The sequence below is a fragment of the Chelonia mydas genome, chromosome 5 (assembly GCF_015237465.2).
Source record: "Chelonia mydas isolate rCheMyd1 chromosome 5, rCheMyd1.pri.v2, whole genome shotgun sequence".
In the NCBI taxonomy this organism is placed as follows: Eukaryota; Metazoa; Chordata; order Testudines; family Cheloniidae; genus Chelonia; species Chelonia mydas.
This window is the reverse complement of record NC_051245.2, coordinates 120,403,642-120,422,680: the sequence shown is the minus strand read 5'-3', so window position 1 is coordinate 120,422,680 and position 19,039 is coordinate 120,403,642. Positions and strand designations below refer to the sequence as shown.

At 44.6% G+C, this 19,039-nt stretch overlaps 1 protein-coding gene across 1 annotated transcript; it reads right to left on the bottom strand.

The window, feature by feature from the left end:
• Positions 1–3,688: 3,688 nt before the first annotated feature.
• On the bottom strand, positions 3,689–4,078 carry LOC102940685 (40S ribosomal protein S27). Its single transcript, XM_027828411.3, has one exon. It carries the CDS (start codon positions 4,042–4,044, stop codon positions 3,790–3,792), a length of 255 nt encoding a protein of 84 aa, XP_027684212.2. The 5' UTR covers positions 4,045–4,078; the 3' UTR covers positions 3,689–3,789.
• Between the last annotated feature and the right edge of the window lie 14,961 nt (positions 4,079–19,039).

Sequence of the window (19,039 nt, the reverse complement as noted above, 5' to 3'; positions counted from 1 at the left end):
AAAACCAAACACTGATTCTTGCCCCAAATAACTTGCAATCTAAGACAAGAGATAACAGGTAGTCACAGAGACAAACTAGCTTCTCTCTATTCCAACCTATTTGTCACTACCAGCATTAGTATCTTAGTGACCAGTCCTGTTCCCTCTGTGATCAATAGTCACTGTTCTTTCTGTTAGACACAGCTGAAAACCTATTTACCATGAACTATTCTGACAGCAAATGCTGAAGCCCTTTGCACTGAAGTTCTCTCTTTACTGAGTTTTAAAATGCTCACTTCTCACCTTCACTGAATTTATTTCTTTAAGGTGCTTCTAACAGTGTGTTCTGAAAACCCTATCCCCTGGTCTTACCCGACAAGAATCATCGCTTCTAATTTTCATTGTTCTCCTTTGTTGCCTACGCTTGTCCCTCTCAAAATTAAATGCTGCTTTGTGTGCCAACTCGCTGCCATTCTCCCACAGGGTTCTCAATCAATCACAAACTCTTTGTTTACTCTCTTCTAAAAAGAACATAGGACAGGTTCATCATAACAATTTTCTCTGGGGACACAAGCTTTGATTTCATTCTACTTTGATTTCTCACTTGGTCATTGTTTTGAAAGGTTCCCTGCAGAGTTGCGTTGCACATCAGTGATTTCTCTCTCTTTCCCTGTCGAGATTCCAGAGAAAATGAGCAGCTTTTGTTACTAAGTCCTTCTGTCTCCCCTTCATTGTATTCCTCCTCATTTCACGCTGGCTGCTACTTTTAAGTGTTCACCCTGCTGCCACGAGTACCATCTGGAGACTGGAAACTATGTGTTGAAAGGTATAAAATAAGCTTTCCTCTTCCGTCAGGAAGGAATGCCTTAAAAAAAAAATCCAAAACCCTATTGCTATACGGGAAGCAGTCATTAAACAAAATAGCAATTTTCTTGCCCACGTATATTTCGCACTTCTAGACAGCAGAGAAAGGTGCTTCAATAATTTATTTATTTATTTGCTTTTCAGCTCCCTAGCTTCAGAGGCACAGCTTGCAGCCTGTCTCCCACCCTTCAATAAAAACTCCAAGAGATTTGTTGAAATTACAGACTTCTTTCACTGAACGAGTAACCCAAAGAGACAGTATTATTATGGAATAGATGAACAAATACATTGCCCTGTGCACATGGCTGCACGTGAAAGAGAAGTTAGCTTAAAATGTTCCCCATTCCTCTGCAATAAGCTAAGATTCTCTGCAGTGCCAAGATGGGGTGCTGCAAGAGACCTGGTTATGGAACCCCGAGTCTCAGAGATGGTTGGCACCACCCTGAGCCCCAGCCAAGGTGACCATATAGCAAGTCTGAAACATTGGGACGGAGGGTTGGGGGTAATGGTTGCCTATATAACACAAAGCCCTGAATATCTGGACTGTCCCTATAAAAATTGGGACATCTGGTCACTCTAGCCCCAACACAAGCTACAGCAACCGTGAGGCTTGTGGTAAAGAACTAAACCAATTAGCCGGAAGCCGTAGCAGGCTGATAACATCTGACTGTGAATAAGCCACTAGAGAAGGGTGACAAAGACACTCACACGGCTGGTTCGTTACACTTGTTCGTATTTAGGAGCGGTCTCTGAATGCCTTCACCTCGTCTTAATTGTAACCCCTCCTACCCATGGCCATCATGTCTCCACAACTTGTGTATAAATACACAATCATGCTGTTTCCTTATAAACATATGAATGCCAGGTGTTACCTTTGCCTCCACTGTACACCCTAATGCCTGTTTCTTCCAATGATAAAAATGGGTTACACTGACATTTAAGAGAGCCGAAGTGATAACGGATAGAAATGATGTGCTAGCTAGACAACTCGTGAGCCTGACAGTAGGTATATAAGGCAAACATATTCTAGCATGTGTCCTAAGGTTTGGTATGGACTTCAGTGGAGTTATTCTGGGTTTACATCACTGCAAAGGAAACCAGAATTTGATGTATAGACTCCAAGTAAAGTTTACTGAGAGAGGGAACTTTGACCAGGACATCTGTGTGATCCTCGGCTATATTTTGAAAGGCCCTGAAATCTAACTTCCATGTTTGACCAGAGGCCGGCAGAAGGGACTTGTAACTGGGGGCCCTCACTCCTAGAGCTCCCCTTGGCGGACCACTGCAGTGCTGCCATTGCATCTCTGCCTCAGTTTCCCCTAGTAGGCTCCAATAAGTCCCATAAGGACTATATATATTGAACAGTATCCCTTCAAGGCTCTGGTTTATTTAACTCACAGGTAGAACATTGTACAAATAGGCTTTCCCCCCAGTATCTCCAGCAGGAGGGAAAGGGGCTGACTTAACTTTAGTCCATCAACCCTGCTTATGTTCAGGTCCCTTATCAGCAGGACCCTCTTCACCCTGAACCCTCTTCTGGAGCCAGGGCCTCTTGTCCTCACCTGTGGAAAGGGTTGCTTGTCTTGGGTCAAGGTCCCCACAGAGGTCAAACTGCAACAACCCTTCCTTGGGACAGCATAAAATTCTTGTGCTCTAGAGTTTCTGCTGCTACCTGGTGAAGTCCTTCCATGGGGCTAGGTCCTTCCTTTCAGAGCCTCTCCCGGCAAGAGCATTCTTCCTTGGTTTCCTCTCCTGGTGAGCCCCCTCACCAGGTTCCTCCTGAGAAGCTCTCCCTCTGGGAGCTCTCTCTTTCTGTATCCTGGTGACTATTCATAGATTCATAGATATTTAGGTCAGAAGGGACCATTATGATCATCTAGTCTGACCTGCTGCACAACGCAGGCTACAGAATCTCACCCATCCACTCCTGTAACAAACCCCTAACTTATGTCTGAGCTATTGAAGTCCTCAAATCATGGTTTAAAGACTTCAAGGAGCAGAGAATCCCCCAGCAAGTGACCCGTGCCCCATGCTACAGAGGGAGGGGAAAAACCTCCAGGGCCTCTTACAATCTGCCCTGGAGGAAAATTCCTTCCCGACCCCAGATATGGCGATCAGCTAAATCCTGAGCATATGGGCAAGATTCACCAGCCAGATTCACCCAGGAGCCTCTTTTCTGCAGCCACCCTCCCAACTGGCCCTAGCTTCCTTTTAATTTATTGCCCAGGTACTTCACTGCATAACTAACTGCCTCACAATAACTCTACATTAACAAGTCCCAGGTGGACCTCAGTTGTCTCATTCCCCCTCAAGGAACCTGTAAGAGGTAGGCTGGGTCCCTGACCACTTCACTGGGCCAGCTACCCTCTGACAGGACATTTCTCTCATTTATTGTCTAAAGGAGAGTACCTTTGACAATGCATCACCACGCAGTACTGCAATATATTGTCAGCATTAACCAATTATATCCTGATATGGGATTTGAACCAATGACTTTCTGGCCAAGAAGCAAGATGACTACCCCATTTGGCAGTAATAATCCCATAATGAAAAATGCAATTTGTGGTTGCAAAACATTTTGTTCTCCATATTTCCTAGAGCTGCCTCTTAATAATCCGGTTTGATTTAAATTGCTCTTGAATGAGCACAGAAAAAATAGCAACAAGCACAAGTGCTTGTAGAAATAGAAAAGGCAAGTTTTTTTTTCATGAGAACAGTTTTTTTTTGTATTTTATCCAAAATTTATGGACAGTCAGATGGGTGAGGCGACAGGGACAGTATGAAAGTCATGTTCTCCCCTCACGTTCCAGAGACGTGTTGAAAGCTTTCTGTTCACATCAGGACACTTAATGTTGCTCTGTGGCTGAATCCCACGCTCTGGAACCATCTGTATTTGTCTGTGCAGCCAACTGCGGAGGTAGTCCCACCCATCTCAAACACTTCAGTTTAGTGCTGCTTTCGTCTGAAGGAGCATCCTTCTGTAAGCCTTGCCTTTCCTCCGGTGGGCTGGCACAGCACAGCTGAGCAGCCAACACACGGAACTACAGTCTGAGCATGGCTGAATACAGTGGTGATTTTATAGCAACCTGGACACTTCACGTCCATGAAATAGGAGGTCGGACTCTGGACCAGACGCTTCTTCTTGTGTTTCCGCTTCTCCTCCTCGGGGGAGGGATGCAGCAGGTCTTTCGCCAGAGGCATGTTCGCGTGGAGGCAGCTGGGGCCGAAAAGGCTCATCACGCTGTATGAGTCAGATTTACCAGTATTCAAATAGTGGAAATACCTCTAACTCTGCATCTTTATGTATTAGGTAGTATATTTATTAAAGAGAATTTGATCCCTAGGTTTGATTAAATTAAAATTCTTCAATAAATATAAGATCATGTTTCTCTGTGCATTCATTGTCAGATAAATATTAGTTCATCTCACAAGAAGTGGATTTATTATTGTTAAATCTCTTCTCTATTGGGTATATATTTGGAGAACAAAGATGCTCGTGGCAGCACAACTTAATAAACCTTATACAAACACACCAAGTGGAACTTTACATTTGCAAATGAGACAATGATTTCTCCCCCTTCTTCCTCCCCTCTTTAACAGTGCAGTCAGTGCTTGCAAAATATGCTAAAGCTACAGACTGATGTTCCAACTATCTCCTCAGCACAGGTACAGCACAGGCTGTCAAAAGACAAGCTTCCCCCAAATTGCTTCCCTGGTGTGACTTAGTCCTGGCCTAGAGGCACCAGACAGCTGCAGCAGCCCAGGAGCCAGCAAACAGAGCTGTAAACAGGGGAGTTTGAGTGAGAGTTCTGCTGGAGGAGAAGGTATTCTGCTGGAGGAGAAGGTATTTGACTTAGGTGGGAAGGCTATGACAGATACAGAGGCAGCAGTGGTAGTGACCCAAGTAGTGGAAGACACAATGAAGGTGACTGGATGTAGAAGCTGCGGCATGTACATGATCCTGGAGGGGGGACCTGAAAAGAATTTTGTCTGCATGAAGTGCCACCTGATAGAGCTGATGGAAGAGAAGATCCGAGGATTGGAGATGCAGGTGGAGACTCTGGTTGAGTTTAGAAGGGAGTTTGAGCGGATGATGGAGCAAAGACATGAGGAGGCTGAAGGGAAAAGCTCAGACTTGCAGATGGAAGCAGGACCAAAGAAGTCTGAGGGGATACTGCTGGGTGAGGAAAGTGGACAGTGGAAGCATGTGACTAAGAGAACCAGGCAGAGGAAAAGTCAGGCCAGTGAAGGAGAAATAGAGCTCAGGAACAGGTTTGCGGAGTTGGAAAATGAAGAAGGGACACGCCAGGTGGTCACTGAAGATGAGAGGGCAAGGAAGAAGAGAAGAGCAGATAGTCCTATAGGAAGAGGGCAAGAGTCAATGGAGATTACACTAAATATGAGCCCCAGCAGGATATGGAATGGGTTGCAGAGGACTGCAAGGGACAATAGGAATCGCGAGGACTTGCAGCCAGATGGAACAGGGGATAGACTGGAGAATTGCACCATTGCCAGGAAAGGCAGGTCTACGTGACTGGGGACTCATAATTGAGAAGAATAGACAGGCCTGTAACAAAAGCTGATCCACAGAACAGAAGGGTGTGCTGTCTGCCGGTTCTAAGATACGGGATGTGGACCTGAGGCCGAAGAGGATCCTAATGGGAGCGGGAAAGAATCCATTGATTATCCTTCATGTGGCAACAAATGATACGGCTAGATTCTCATTGGAACGTATCAAGGGAGACTATGCCAGGCTAGGGAGGATGTTTAAGGAAATTGAGGCTCAGGTGATCTTCAGTGGGATTCTGCCTGTTCCTAGAGAAGGGCAACAAAGGTGCGACAAGATTATGATGCTCAACAGATGGCTCAGGCAGTGGTGCTATAAGGAGGGCTTTGGGATGTATGGCCACTGGGAAGCATTCATGGACAGAGGACTGATTTCTTGGGATGGACTTCACCTGAGTAAGGAGGGAAATAGACATCTAGGATGGAGGATGGCACAACTGATCAAGAGAGCTTTAAACTAGGAATTCGGGGGAGATGGTTGGGAGATGTCCAGGTAATCTCCACGCCAGATTTTCTCTCTGAGAGGGAAGAAAATGAAATGAGAAAGGATACAGCCGCCTGATTAACCGTGGGTAGGAGAATGGACATAAGCAGGAAGTCACTGTACATACCAATCTAATAGGTAATATTGGCGGTAGAGTGTCTGTGCCCAATTGGGTAAAGAATGTGAGCGAAGCCAAACAGCAAAAATTAAGATGTTTGTACACTAATGCGAGGAGCCTAGGTAACAAAATGGAGGAACTAGAGCTACTGGTGCAGGAAGTGAAACCAGCTCTTATATGGATAACAGAAACATGGTGGAACAGTAGTCATGACTGGAGTACGGGTATTGAAGGGTATGTGATATTTAGGAAAGACAGAAATAAAGGCAAAGGTGGTGGAGTAGCATTGTATGTCAATGATGAGGGAGACTGTAAAGAAATAAGAAGTGATGGAATGGATAAGACAGAGCCTGTCTGGGCAAAAATCACATTGGGGAAGAAAGTTACTAGAGCCTTCCCTGAGATAGTGCTTGGGGTGTGCTATAGACTGCCAGGATCTGATTTGGATATGGATAGAGACCTCTTTATGTTTTTAAAGAAGTAAATACTAATGGGAATTCTGTGATCATGCAAGACTTTAAATTCCCAGACATAGACTGGAGGACAACTGTTAGTAATAATAATACGGCTCAGAGTTTCCCGGATACGATAGCTGATGGATTCCTTCACCAAACAGTTGCTGAATCGACAAGAGGGGATGCCATTTTAGATTTGGTTTTGGTGAGCAGTGAGGACCTCATAGAAGAAATGGTTGTAGGGGACAACCTTGGTTGAAGCAATCATGAGCTAATTCAGTTCAAACTAAATGGAAGGATAAACAAAAATAGATCTGTGATGAGGGTTTTTTATTTAAAAAAGGCTAACTTTAAAAAAATTAGGGAAATTAGTTAGGGAAGTGGATTGGACTGAAAACCTTGTGGCTCTAAAGGCAGAGGAGGCCTGGAATTACTCCAAGTCAAAGTTGCAGAAACTATCAGAAGCCTGCATCCCAAGAAAGGGGAAACAATTCATAGGGAGGAGTTGTACACCAAGCTGGATGAGCAAGTATCTCAGAGAGGTGATTAAGAAAAAGCAGAAAGCCTACAAGGAGTGCAAGATGGGAGGGATTGGCAAGGTCAGAGGTCAGAACATGTAGGGATAAAGTGAGAAAGGCCAAAAGCCATGTAGAGTTGGACTTTGCAAAGGGAATTATAAGCAAGAGTAAAAGGTTCTGTAGCCATATAAATAAGAAGAAAACAAAGAAAGAAGAAGTGGGACCGCTTAACACTGAGGATGGAGTGGAGGTTAAGGATAATCTAGGCGTGGCCCAATATCTAAACAAATACTTTGCCTCAGTCTTTAATGAGGCTAATGAGGAGCTTAGGGATAATGGTAGGACGACAAATGGGAATGAGGCTATGGAGGTAGATATTACCACATCCAAGGTAGAAGCCAAACTCGAATAGTTTAATGGGACTAAATCAGGGGGCCCAGATAAACTTCATCCAAGAATATTAAAGTAACTGGCACAAGAAATTGCAAGCCCATTAGCAGGAATTTTTAATCAATCTGTAAACTCAGGGATTGTACTGTATGACTGGAGAATTGCTAACATAGTTCCTATTTTTAAGAAAGGTAAAAAAAAGTGATCCAGGTAACTACAGGCCTGTTAGTTTGACATCTGTAGCATGCAAGGTCTTGGAAAAAATTTTGAACAAGAAAATAGTTAAGGACATTAAGGTCAATGTTAATTGGGACAAAATACAACACGGCTTTACAAAAGGTAGATCGTGTCAAACCAACCTGATCTCCTTCTTTGGGAAGGTAACAGATTTTTTTAGACAAAGGGAACGCAGTGGATCTAATTTACCTCAATTTCAGTAAGGCATTTGATACGGTTCCACATGGAGAATTATTAGCTAAATTGGAAAAGATGGGGATCAATATGAAAATTGAAAGGTGGATAAGGAACTGGTTAAAGGGGAGACTACAGCGGGTCACACTGATAGGTGAACTGTCAGGCTGGAAGGAGGTTACTAGTGGAATTCCTCAAGGATCGGTTTTGGTACCAATCTTATTTAATCTTTTTATTACTGACCTTGGCACAAAAAGCGGGAATGTGCTAATAAAGTTTGCAGATGACACCAAGCTGGGAGGTATTGCCAGTACAGAGAAGGAACGGGATATCATACAGGAAGATCTGGATGACCTTGTAAACTGAAGTAATTGTAATAGGATGAAATTTAATAGTGAAAAGGGCAAGGTCATGCATTTAGGGATTAATAACAAGAATTTCTGTTATAAACTGGGGACGCATCACTTGGAAGTAACAGAGGAGGAGAAGGACCTCGGAGTATTGGTTGATCACAGGATGACTATGAGCCACCAATGTGATATGGCCATGAAAAAAGCAAATGGGTCTTGGGATTCATCAGGCGAGGTATTTCCAGTAGAGATAAGGAGGTGTTAGTACCATTATACAAGGCACTGGTGAGACCTCATCTGGAATATCGTGTGCAGTTCTGGTCTCCCATGTTTAAGAAAGATGGATTCAAACTGGAACAGGTACAGTGAAGGGCTACTAGGATGATCCGAGGAATGGAAAATGTCTTATGAAAGGAGACTCAAAGAGCTTGGCTTGTTTAGCCTAACCAAAAGAAGGCTGAGAGGAGATATCATTGCTATCAATAAATATATCAGAGGGATAAATACTATGGAGGAAGAAGAATTATTTAAGCTCAGTACCAATGTGGACACAAGAACAAATGGATATAAACGGGCCATCAGGAAGTTTAGTTTTGAAATTAGACGAAGGTTTCTAACCATCAGAGGAGTGAAGTTCTGGAACAGCCTTCCAAGGGAAGCAGTGGGGGCAAAAAAGACATATCTGGCTTCAAGACTAAGCTTGATAAGTATGGAGGAGATGATATAATGGGATAGTCTAATTTTGTCAATTAATTGATCTTTGACTATTAGTGGTAGATATGCCCAATGGCCTGTGATGGGATGTTAGATGGAGTGGGATCTCAGCTACTACGAGAATTCTTTCCTGGGTGTCTGGCTGATGAGTCTTGCCCACATGCTCAGAGTTTAGCTGATCGCCATATATGGGGTTGTGAAGGAATTTTCCTCTGGATTGGCAGAGGCCCTGGGGGTTTTTCGCCTTCCTCTGCAGCGTGGGACACGGGTCACTTGCTGGAGGATTCTCTGCACCTTGAAGTCTTTAAACCATGATTTGAGGACTTCAATAGCTCAGACATAAGTTAGGGGTTTGTTACAGGAGTGGATGGGTGAGATTCTGTGGCCTGCGTTGTGCAGGAGGTCAGACTAGATGATCATAATGGTCCCTTCAGACCCTAAAAATCTATGATTCTATGATTCTTACTCCAGGAATGAGAAACATTTCAATCTCCATGCACACTGCAGGTCTTCTCCAAAGTCCAGTGGCATCCTTTCATGGATCTGGCCCTCAGTCATTTGCACCTCTGTTGAGTCTGTCATCAAGGGTATCAAATGGAGTCAATTGTGGGAATGAAACTATTGAATTTTTTGATGTAAAGAAGGACGTGCTCATTTCCACCCAAATCTACAGCCAATTATTTGACATCCTGAGCTCTCTTAAATAAATTCAGTGCCTTTTATAGTTTAATGGAAGTGTCTCAATGGACACTGCCTCAATGGGCTTTGGAGAGAATTTGTATCTTTTGCAAATGTAAAGTTCCACTTGGTGTGTTTGTATAAAGTTTATTAAATTGTGGAGGCATGTGACCACCATGCTTTCGTATAGCTATCACTTACCATGGGTCTCACTCCTCACTCCCTGTTCTGGTTGCCTCTGCCCAAAACAGCTGAAAAAGCAGCCATAAAAGGGCAAGCAAGCAACCCCACTGACACAAAGAAGTCCTTGGCATGCTCGAAACTACTATAGCCATCTCTGTGTCACCCTTCACATAGCGGGTGGGGAATGCTTGTGCCGGGGCAGAGTGCACAGAGCAGTGCTTGGCTGCAGCCATGGTAAAAAGCGCCATTTCTCATATGCAGCCACCATGGCCACATGCACGTGGGGCACAATGCTGAAGGAGCCAGGTGAGTTCTCTACCTGGGAGGGAATGGGGGGGGTTAGTGGGGCTCTGACTTCAGCCCTGCGGTGGTTGGGCATCAGGGACTTAGGGAGCATGGCCGCAGACTAGGGATCCAGCCATGGAGCTTCAGACTCCAACCTCTGGCCACACAGCGGCGGGCTCCGATCTCTGGCTCTGGCCATGCAGTGCCAACCCCCAATCTTGCCGGCGGCTGCTGGCCCCAGGCACTGACCCCCGTGCATGTGCTCCGACCCCCAGCCCTAGTCACTGATCCCAGGTAAGGGCCCCAGGCGCCAACCCTGAGCTCCAGCAGCTAGCCGTCCCGGGTGCAGATCCCCGGTGCTGGCCTTGGGCTCCCATGGGTCCTGGCTCTGGATGCCACCCCCTAGCCCTGGCTGTGTGGCAGCAGGCACAGACCCCAAGCACCAGGCCCAAACCCTGGTGGCAGCCAAACCCGACCACATGCTCCAACCCCCAGCCCTGGCTGCTGATCCTGAGCACTGCTCCTGGATGTTGACCCTCAGCTCCGGCAGGAGCTGGCCATGGGTGCCAATACCCAGCCGCAGACGCCAGCCCCAGGTGCAGATCCCCAATCCCAGTCATGCGGCAGCAGCATCAACCCCAGGTTCTGGCAGGTGCTGGCCCTGGACGCCAAGCTCCGGTCACGCAGCAGCAGGCTCTGGCAGGTACTGGCCCAGGGCACTGACTCCTAGCCCCAGCTGTGCAGCAGCTGGGGTGGACCCCAAGCACCGACCCTGGTGCCAACTCCCGGCCCCGGTCGCACAGCAGCAGGTGCCGGCTCCAGGTTCTGACCCCCAGCTGCGTGGCAGTGGGTGCTGACCCTGGCCCTGGGCGCCAATCCCCGGTCCTGGCCACACAACTGCAGACACTGACCCTGGGCTGCAGTAGATGCTGGCCCGGGCACCGACCTCCAGCCCCAGGCGCTGACCCACACCTCCGACCCAGTGGCAGCTGCCCACCCAGCCATCTCCCCTGGCCTCTGATGCTTCACCCCCCTACCCCTCCATCCATGTCTTAATGTGCCAGGACTTGCTGTGAAGTGATATTAAACATACAAATATCACCTTTCACAGCATTATTTTTATTATTGAATTGGCAAAAAAAAAACCCCAAACCCCTATATAAATTAATTGCAATGATCTGGAGGTGTATACATGCATATTTATTTGTTTTTCCTAAAGTGAATTACGTATTTTTGGGGAAAGTGTCAGTGCAGCCACCATCAAGAGTTGGTAGCTGTATTCTGAGGCCACCCAAAAATTTGTTGCGAGAACCCCCTGAGAGCAGCCCTTTGGGGAAGATTAGAACAAGCAGTCGTCTGCCAAAAACTGCCGCAGCAAGCTGCACCATCATGGCTGCCACCCCCACCTTTTCCTGGGACCACGGGCTCCAGCGTGACACCCTTGTGCCTTCGTTGTCCTGATTCTGAGAGATGTCCTGGCCAGCCCAGGCCAGAGAGGGCACGACCCAGATGGCATTACCACCTCCACGAACACCACCTGGGATGAAAGTCTGTGACACCCCGCTTCCCTCCAGCGTATCCTTTTCATTCCCACTTTATTTCTTCGCTTTCTAGCATTCTCCTTTAGACTTCTGGCTGATAAGAGTCTGGCTCAGCCATCCTGTCGTCAGAGGTTCGGCTGCGTGCATGTGTTCTTTCTGTGTGATGCACGGGCTCTGGCCAGGTAGCCCATACAGCAGGGTCTGATCAAATGGCCCAATAAGACCACAAGACTTGGTTTAGTAGTGAAGGTGCCCAGCCAGGCTTATTGCTGACAAAGCACGGTGCTGATGCCCTGGCTCAATGGTTACAGGTACGCTAGCACACGTATGCCCATGACAATGGACACAGCTCAGTCAGTGTCAGGACTTTCCCCTGTCCCCTAAGCTGGACGAAGAGTTAAAGTGAGGAATCCCAACATTTATAGACTGAGACAAACAATCTGGGTTAAACAACGGAACGTGTCATCTTACGCATTTCATGACATGTTTGTTACCTTCCCTTGGACTTTCCTCCTCATGTTTCAGACAAAAATATCACTATTCATCACTTTTGTCAAAACCATTTTATCGTGTGCTAGGCCGGGGTGTTCTTGTGCAGGCCTGCTGGAATGTGTTTACACGTTCGGCGTGTTTTAGCAATGCCAGCAACACTGGTACTGAGTTCACGTACTGGACACTGACTTGGAGGCAAGCATCTGCTTTTGCCAGGGCCTGACTGTTGCTCGTAGCGTAACTTTTGTTGACTTTGGCTTAGTTCGTCAGGCCTTGCACCAGACCCAGGTTTCAGGCTCTTTTTTTCTACTGAAATTAGCACCTCCACTAACACTACCTGGGATGAAAGATTGTGACCCTCCCCTCCCCCTCGTGTATCCTTTTCATTGCCTCTTTATTTCTTCATTTTTTAACATTCTCCTGTTGCCTTCTGGAGTCTGGCTCAGCCATCCAAGACAGTATCTGTCACTGTAAGCCTCTGATCAAGGAGAGAGTTAAAAGCAATGCCCTGAACAGTCCAATGCTGGTACAAATTTGCCAGGTCTTGGTATGGCTTATAAGACTATGTGCTGTGCTGGCATTTTTCCAACAATAAAGTTGATATGAAAGTCAACACAAGAGACAGAGGCTGGATTTTCTATCTTTGCTGGTCTTTTCTCTCGATGTGTGTGTCTGTAGTATGGAACAGGACTGGCTTTTAACAGCTCCAGCACAATTGAGCTCACTTCTCCCCCCTCCCCCAAAAAAGGACAATCATTTCCATCTAAAGACTGTCAAAAAAGGGGGGTTTCCTTTAAAAACTTCAGTTTAAAGGAAAAGAGAACAAATAAAGTTGTTAAAATGAAAGTCTTACTTAATATTTTATATTTCAACTGCTTTAACTCTTTTCCCTTTACCTTTAATAAGTGGCTAAAAGAATTTTTAATAGTGCTTGTGCCATGGTACTAAGCAGGCTGAGGTTTCCGTAAACCAAACCCTGAACCTTGTTTAACACTATTCCGTGTTGGACAGTGACAGGTCCATATAACACCTTTAGCACTTTGGGTGCATATTCCATCAAATGTAATGCAATAGAGCAGAAATGTGGCTTAGTACCACCTTTCTCCCCCTTTTCCTCAGCTGCACCTGTGAATTGAGTCCATAAGATATCCCATTTTAATTCTGCAGTCATCATGGTTTAATTCTTCTTTCAATTTGCATTTAATTCCTGTCCCAGTTTGGCGAATCAGCGGTATTCAGCTACATGTGCACATGCCCTTCAGACGGCATGGTAGCTCAAAATTGTTCTCCAATGTTCTCTAGCATACATTTATGTTCAATCAACCAGGATTTGTCTATTTTTTTGTTGTGTGATTCATATCTAATTATGTGATGTCAGAGTGATGGAGTATTTTCAAGCGTTTGCAGGTCGGCAGTTTTTCCCCTCCATTCTTATTGCTAAGTTTTGTATATTTAAGGAGGCCAAGGTCATCCAAAGCATTGTGTTATTCCTCCAACCCCTCCTCCCCCGACTTTATTTTTAGCTTTAGCTTTCAGAAACGCACGGGAACTTACTGAAAGCTTCCAGACTACTCAGGAATTGTCAGTCCCTAATTAAAGCTATTGATTGTGTGGTTTGAAAGAATCTCACATTTCATAAGACTACAAGCTCAAGCCCAACTGCTGCTGATGCTAGGTTGTGTTGGCCTCCAGAGGCTGGGCCACTCTCTCAGTTAGAGGTGCTCTCCCATGTGTGAGAAACCTGTCCTGTTGTTGCTGTGGATTGATGCTAGGTTTGAGGTTTGCTAACGATTGTGGTCTATGTAGGTACATATGAGATGCTTGTTACATAGCCATATGACTTCTTGGAACAGTTTTTCCTCTTACAAAATTCTAACTGTGGAAACCTAGTACAGTGAATCCACTATCTGATAATATTTCTATCATAATTTTACATCTATATAATAATAATGTCCAGAGCTCCTAATCAGGCCTGTGGCCATATTGTTCTCAGCACTGTAAAAAAAGATACACCTGAAGACCTGGTCTCTGTCTTAAAGAGCTTCAACTCCACACACATACAACCCCTCCTAAAGGGACCAGATTCGTCTCTGCAGCTTTAACGATAACACTGAGCTCTTTTCATCCATTAATCTCAAAGCACTTACCTCCTTTGTAAAGTAACATTAGTCCCTGTCATGAATATAAAGGGAAGGGTAACCACCTTTCTGTATACAGAACTATAAAATCCCTCCTGGCCAGAGGCAAAAACCCCTTCACCTGTAAAGGGTTAAGAAGCTAAGGTAAACTCACTGGCACCTGACCCAAAATGACCAATGAGGGGACAAGATAATTTCAAATCTGGAGGGGGGGGGAACAAAGGGTTCGGTCTGTCTGTGTGATGCTTTTGCCGGTAACAGATCAGAAATGGTAGCCTTCCAACTCCTGTTAAGTTAGTAAGTAATCTAGCTAGAACATGCGTTAGATTTTCTTTTGTTTAAATGGCTGGCAAATAAGCTGTGCTGAATGGAATGTATATTCCTGTTTTTGTGTCTTTTTGTAACTTAAGGTTTTGCCTAGAGGGATTCTCTGTGTTTTGAATCTGATTACCCTGTAAGGTATTTACCATCCTGATTTTACAGAGGTGATTCTTTTACTTTAATTAAAATTCTTCTTTTAAGAACCTGATTGATTTTTCATAGTTCTTAAGATTCAAGGGTTTGGGTCTGTGTTCACCTATGCAAATTGGTGAGGATTTTTATCAAGCCTTCCCCAGGAAAGGGGGTGTAGGGCTTGGGGGGATATTTTTGGGGGAAGATGTCTCCAAGTGGCGTCTTTCCCTGTTCTTTGTTTAACACGCTTGGTGGTGGCAGCATAGGATTCAAGGACAAGACAAAGTTTGAACCCTGAGGAAGTTTTTAACCTAAGCTGGTAAGAATAAGCTTAGGAGGTCGATCATGCAGATCCCCATAACTGTACCCGAGAGTTCAGAGTGGGGAAGGAACCTTGACAGTCCCATTTTACAGATGGAGAATCTGAGGCATAGAGGTAAAGTGATTTCCCAGGGTCATCCATCAGACTGTTGGCAGAGCTGGGACTAGAATGAGGTCTGCTGAATCCCAATCCAGTGGGTTTATACACCACACCACACTGCCTTGCTTAACAATATGGCTGAAGCTTTACTGAAACCCTGCTAACACAAGTTACCTGAATTAACTCGTTACTAGCTGGCCTACCCTGGATTCCCCATTTTGGAGCCTCACCACTTTCTGACAAACTGGATTGCATCATCTTCTGCCATAGCAATCCAGGGAGTGAATCTATGCCCAAGGAATCTATGCTACCACTAACAAGGTTGTTTGCATAGATGCATCCGTTATTTACTAAGCCTTCACCATCTGCTCCAGCCTGCAAACAAATGAACATAATTCACATTGCAATTACATTATAGAGAAGTAAGCTATAAGTGATTTAAAAGCATCTATATGTTCTTTATTCAGCACATCTGCTGTGCTCTCATTTGCAAGTGTTTCAAACACAAATCAGGGGAAGCATTTCTCTTCCTCAACCGATCTATAGTTATTAAAAAAACTTGAAGTAAACAAGAATTTATTAAAATATGGGGGTTTTTACCCTAATAAAAGTTTAAGGCCTTGCTCATGCAAGATCCCTACCTCTCACTACCTGCCTTTCATGTGCTACAGTTTATTGAGACAAATCATTCAGTACATTTCCTCTTTTCTTAGCACAGACAAATCATCATTCAGCAACACCGCCTTGTGAACATCAAACTGGATGGCAGGCCATTGGCCAATAGGTATTAAAAGAATATAATCCCTCCTTAAAAACAAAAACTCCTTTGCTAGGATGCCAACTAAAATTGACAGTGGTTAAGGCAGCTGGGGTGCTGAGACCACTGCTTAACACCCTGATGCATATGGTCTCCTTGTCCTCCCCAGCCTGTCTGTTTCCAGCTGTTGTCTCTTATTGTAAACTTAGATTGTAAAACGCTTTGGGGCAGGGACTGCTTTTTGTCATGATGGGGTCCTAGTTCATGGGGCTCCTAGGTGATACAGCAACACAAGTAACAAATATGGGGGCCAGGTTCACAAACTAGGTTACAGACTCTTTGCATCCCTCAGGTGGTATAAAGGGGCAACTCACCAGCCACAAAAGCTCAGCAGAGAATTCCCCTTACATAAGGGAACTCCCTGAGGGAGCAATGGCACTGCAATCGAGCTCTGCTTCTCTGTGCCACATTCCAAAACAGAAGGCATGTCAAGGAACAGAGAAATAGTAGGAGCAATAGCAGAGTAGATGAATCTGGTCCCTTCAATAGGATTGTGTGCATGTGCACGTGATCCTTAGCCAGGAGTGACAACAGCTTTAAACTGTGTTGGGCTGAGCCACACCCGAAGAATCAGGAAGCCATTTCCAGCTCCATAAATGTACCCTCATTACTCAGTGCAGGAAACAATCTAGCCCATGAAGTGCTAAGGTCACAAATGGTAGAAAGAGACCCACCATATGCCCTTGCTTTAAAGAACAGTGATTGAACAACACAATAAAGACAACATGAAGGTATTTAGAGAGGTTACGCGACCGTGGTATGTATAATCCTTTAAAAATGTGTGTAATGAGGTTAAAGCTGTACTTCCGTCAAATGCAGAAGCATTCTTTAGTATGGTGTAGCATTATGAGCACCTAGGACTGTGCAAGTGTTTACCAAGTCTAGGATCTGCTGAATAATTAAAATGATGAAAATGGCAATATTGTAATGTTTTATGAGGCAGCAATCCAGTTGCCAAGTTGATAAATAATGAGGCCTAAGGGTTCAGTCATGATGAGGGGAAAAGGATTATCCATTTAACCCACTATGCTTTAGCTTTTAAATAAATCTGCATGTGGTTCTTTTTAAGTAAACACTTGAAGTCCTTGACTGGACAGCGTACTAGTGGATTTTTGAATAAGAATGGTAACTTAAGGTTGCAGAATGGAAATTATAATCCCATTTTTACATGGTCACACAATTTCCAGAAATGTAGCTTTGGGATAAAAATTGGGTTTGGTGACTGTGGAAAGTTTGAGCATAATCCCTTGTGTCATTTTTGAGTACTGGAAAAGTGAAAGACACATGTTTACCGAATAAAAAGAAAGTTACACACATTGTAACCAAGGCAATGGTAAAAATAGGGTGTTTGATATTTGAACCTATATACAGGTAGAGTGCTTATTGAGGACCAGCAACTTGACATATCTATGAATATCTGTTTACCAGCCAACATATTACCACTCATGTAAATTGCCTACTAAGTCTGTCCCGTAGAAAGATTCCCAAAAGTGTGCACTTAAAGTTTGATGCACCTGTACATGTAGGTACATAAGTGAGTTAATGCTAATGAATGTTCTTTTCTCTTTTGGTTAAGCCACTGACTTGGGACTTGGGATATAGGAACTCAATTTCCAGCTCTATCACAGACTTCCTATGTGATTAGTTTTGCCATCCAATGATTTTTTTTTAAATCCTGTCCCAAATCTAACTTAAAAGTCAAAAACCTAAAAAAAGAAACCCATCACCCTGAAAATCGAACACAAAAACAAAACAAATGGTTTGGGATAGTGACATTAAAACAAATTAAAACGGTCAAAAATTAAACTATAATTAGCTTCAAAAACCATCTGTCCGAACTACAAACCAGAATTTGTCAAAACATTTCATTTTGACAATTTGGAAACTTCTCTCAAATGTTTTAAATCAAAATTCATCAAAACCAACCCTTTCTTGCAGTGTCTTGGTTTTGATTAATCAGCATTTTCTGATGAAAAAAGGGTGTGTCAAAAAATTCCTGACTAGTTCCCTGTGTATGACCCTAGGCAAGTCACTTAATCATTATGTGCCTTACTTCCTCATTTTACAAATGAGGATATTAAATCTTTCTTTCCCCACCTTGTGCTTACCTTGATTTAGACTGAATGAGTCAGTCAGCAACCACTTAGGACCCAGCTCCGAGGACAACAACGCTAAGGAGTTGGGTCAGAGCCTGAGTCCCACTCTGAATTGGGTCCAGTGTGAATGGACGTCAAGCTGTAGACCAGAGTCAGAAGGTCTGCATAGTGCAGTATAGCTGAGAGACCTGGGTCCAGCAACTGTAAACCCAGGTTAATAATGCAGTGTGGATGCTCTAGCGGGGAGAGGGGCATGGATCACTATCCATGTCGCACTCCCTATCAGTACCTGGCTCGGGCCTGGGAAGCTAATGATCCAATTAGCAGACCAAATTCGGTGATGAGTCCTGGTCCCGTGCCACCTGAGGCAGGGGCTTGGAAACACTGAGTCCACAAGCTGGGTCCCACAGACCCAAGCTTAGTGTGGAGCGTAGACATAATCTTAGCTATGCAGACCTCATTCTGCAATGAGACTCTCTTATGTGCTTAAAGTGTATGTACTGAAAATAATTCCATTGAAGCCAATAGGGCAACTTACACAGTCCATACAATTTATCATTTATTAAGGCCCTTTACAGAAAATCCTCTACCTTCTGTATTATATACAAAAACCTTTGAGTGTCAAATCTGGCCATATTGTGTTCCATTATTTTTGTAAAGACACCTGCCAACTGTAGTGAGCAGGTGAGAGGTTCTTCCTCCATAGGAGTTCCGTTTGACAGACTTTTGCAACATGGACCCCCCTCCCTGCAAAGCAAGCTAGCAGACAGGGTGTGTCTGCACAGCAGTTTGGAGGGAGCCCACCAGCCCAGGTTGACAGACTTGGGCTGGTGGGGCTCATGCTCTAAGAATAGCCATATAGGTAGCACTTTGAAGATATGGCTCAAGCAGGAGCTCAGGTTCTGAAGCCTAGGGAGGGGGCTGGGCTTCAGAGGCTAAATTCCCACCTGAATGGCAGTTTCAAAGCATATGGCTATTTTACTAGCCCAAAGCGGTTGACCTAGGCTGGGAGGCTCCCTCCCGTTTAGTCCGAAATGCTTTGTGGACATACCCACAGAGTCTCTGCAAAGCTAGCTTAAAATAAAG

What these genes read in the sequence shown, in the direction of transcription:
- LOC102940685 (XM_027828411.3), bottom strand. Translation starts at nt 4,044, where the DNA reads ATGCCTCTGGCGAAAGACCTGCTGCATCCCTCCCCCGAGGAGGAGAAG.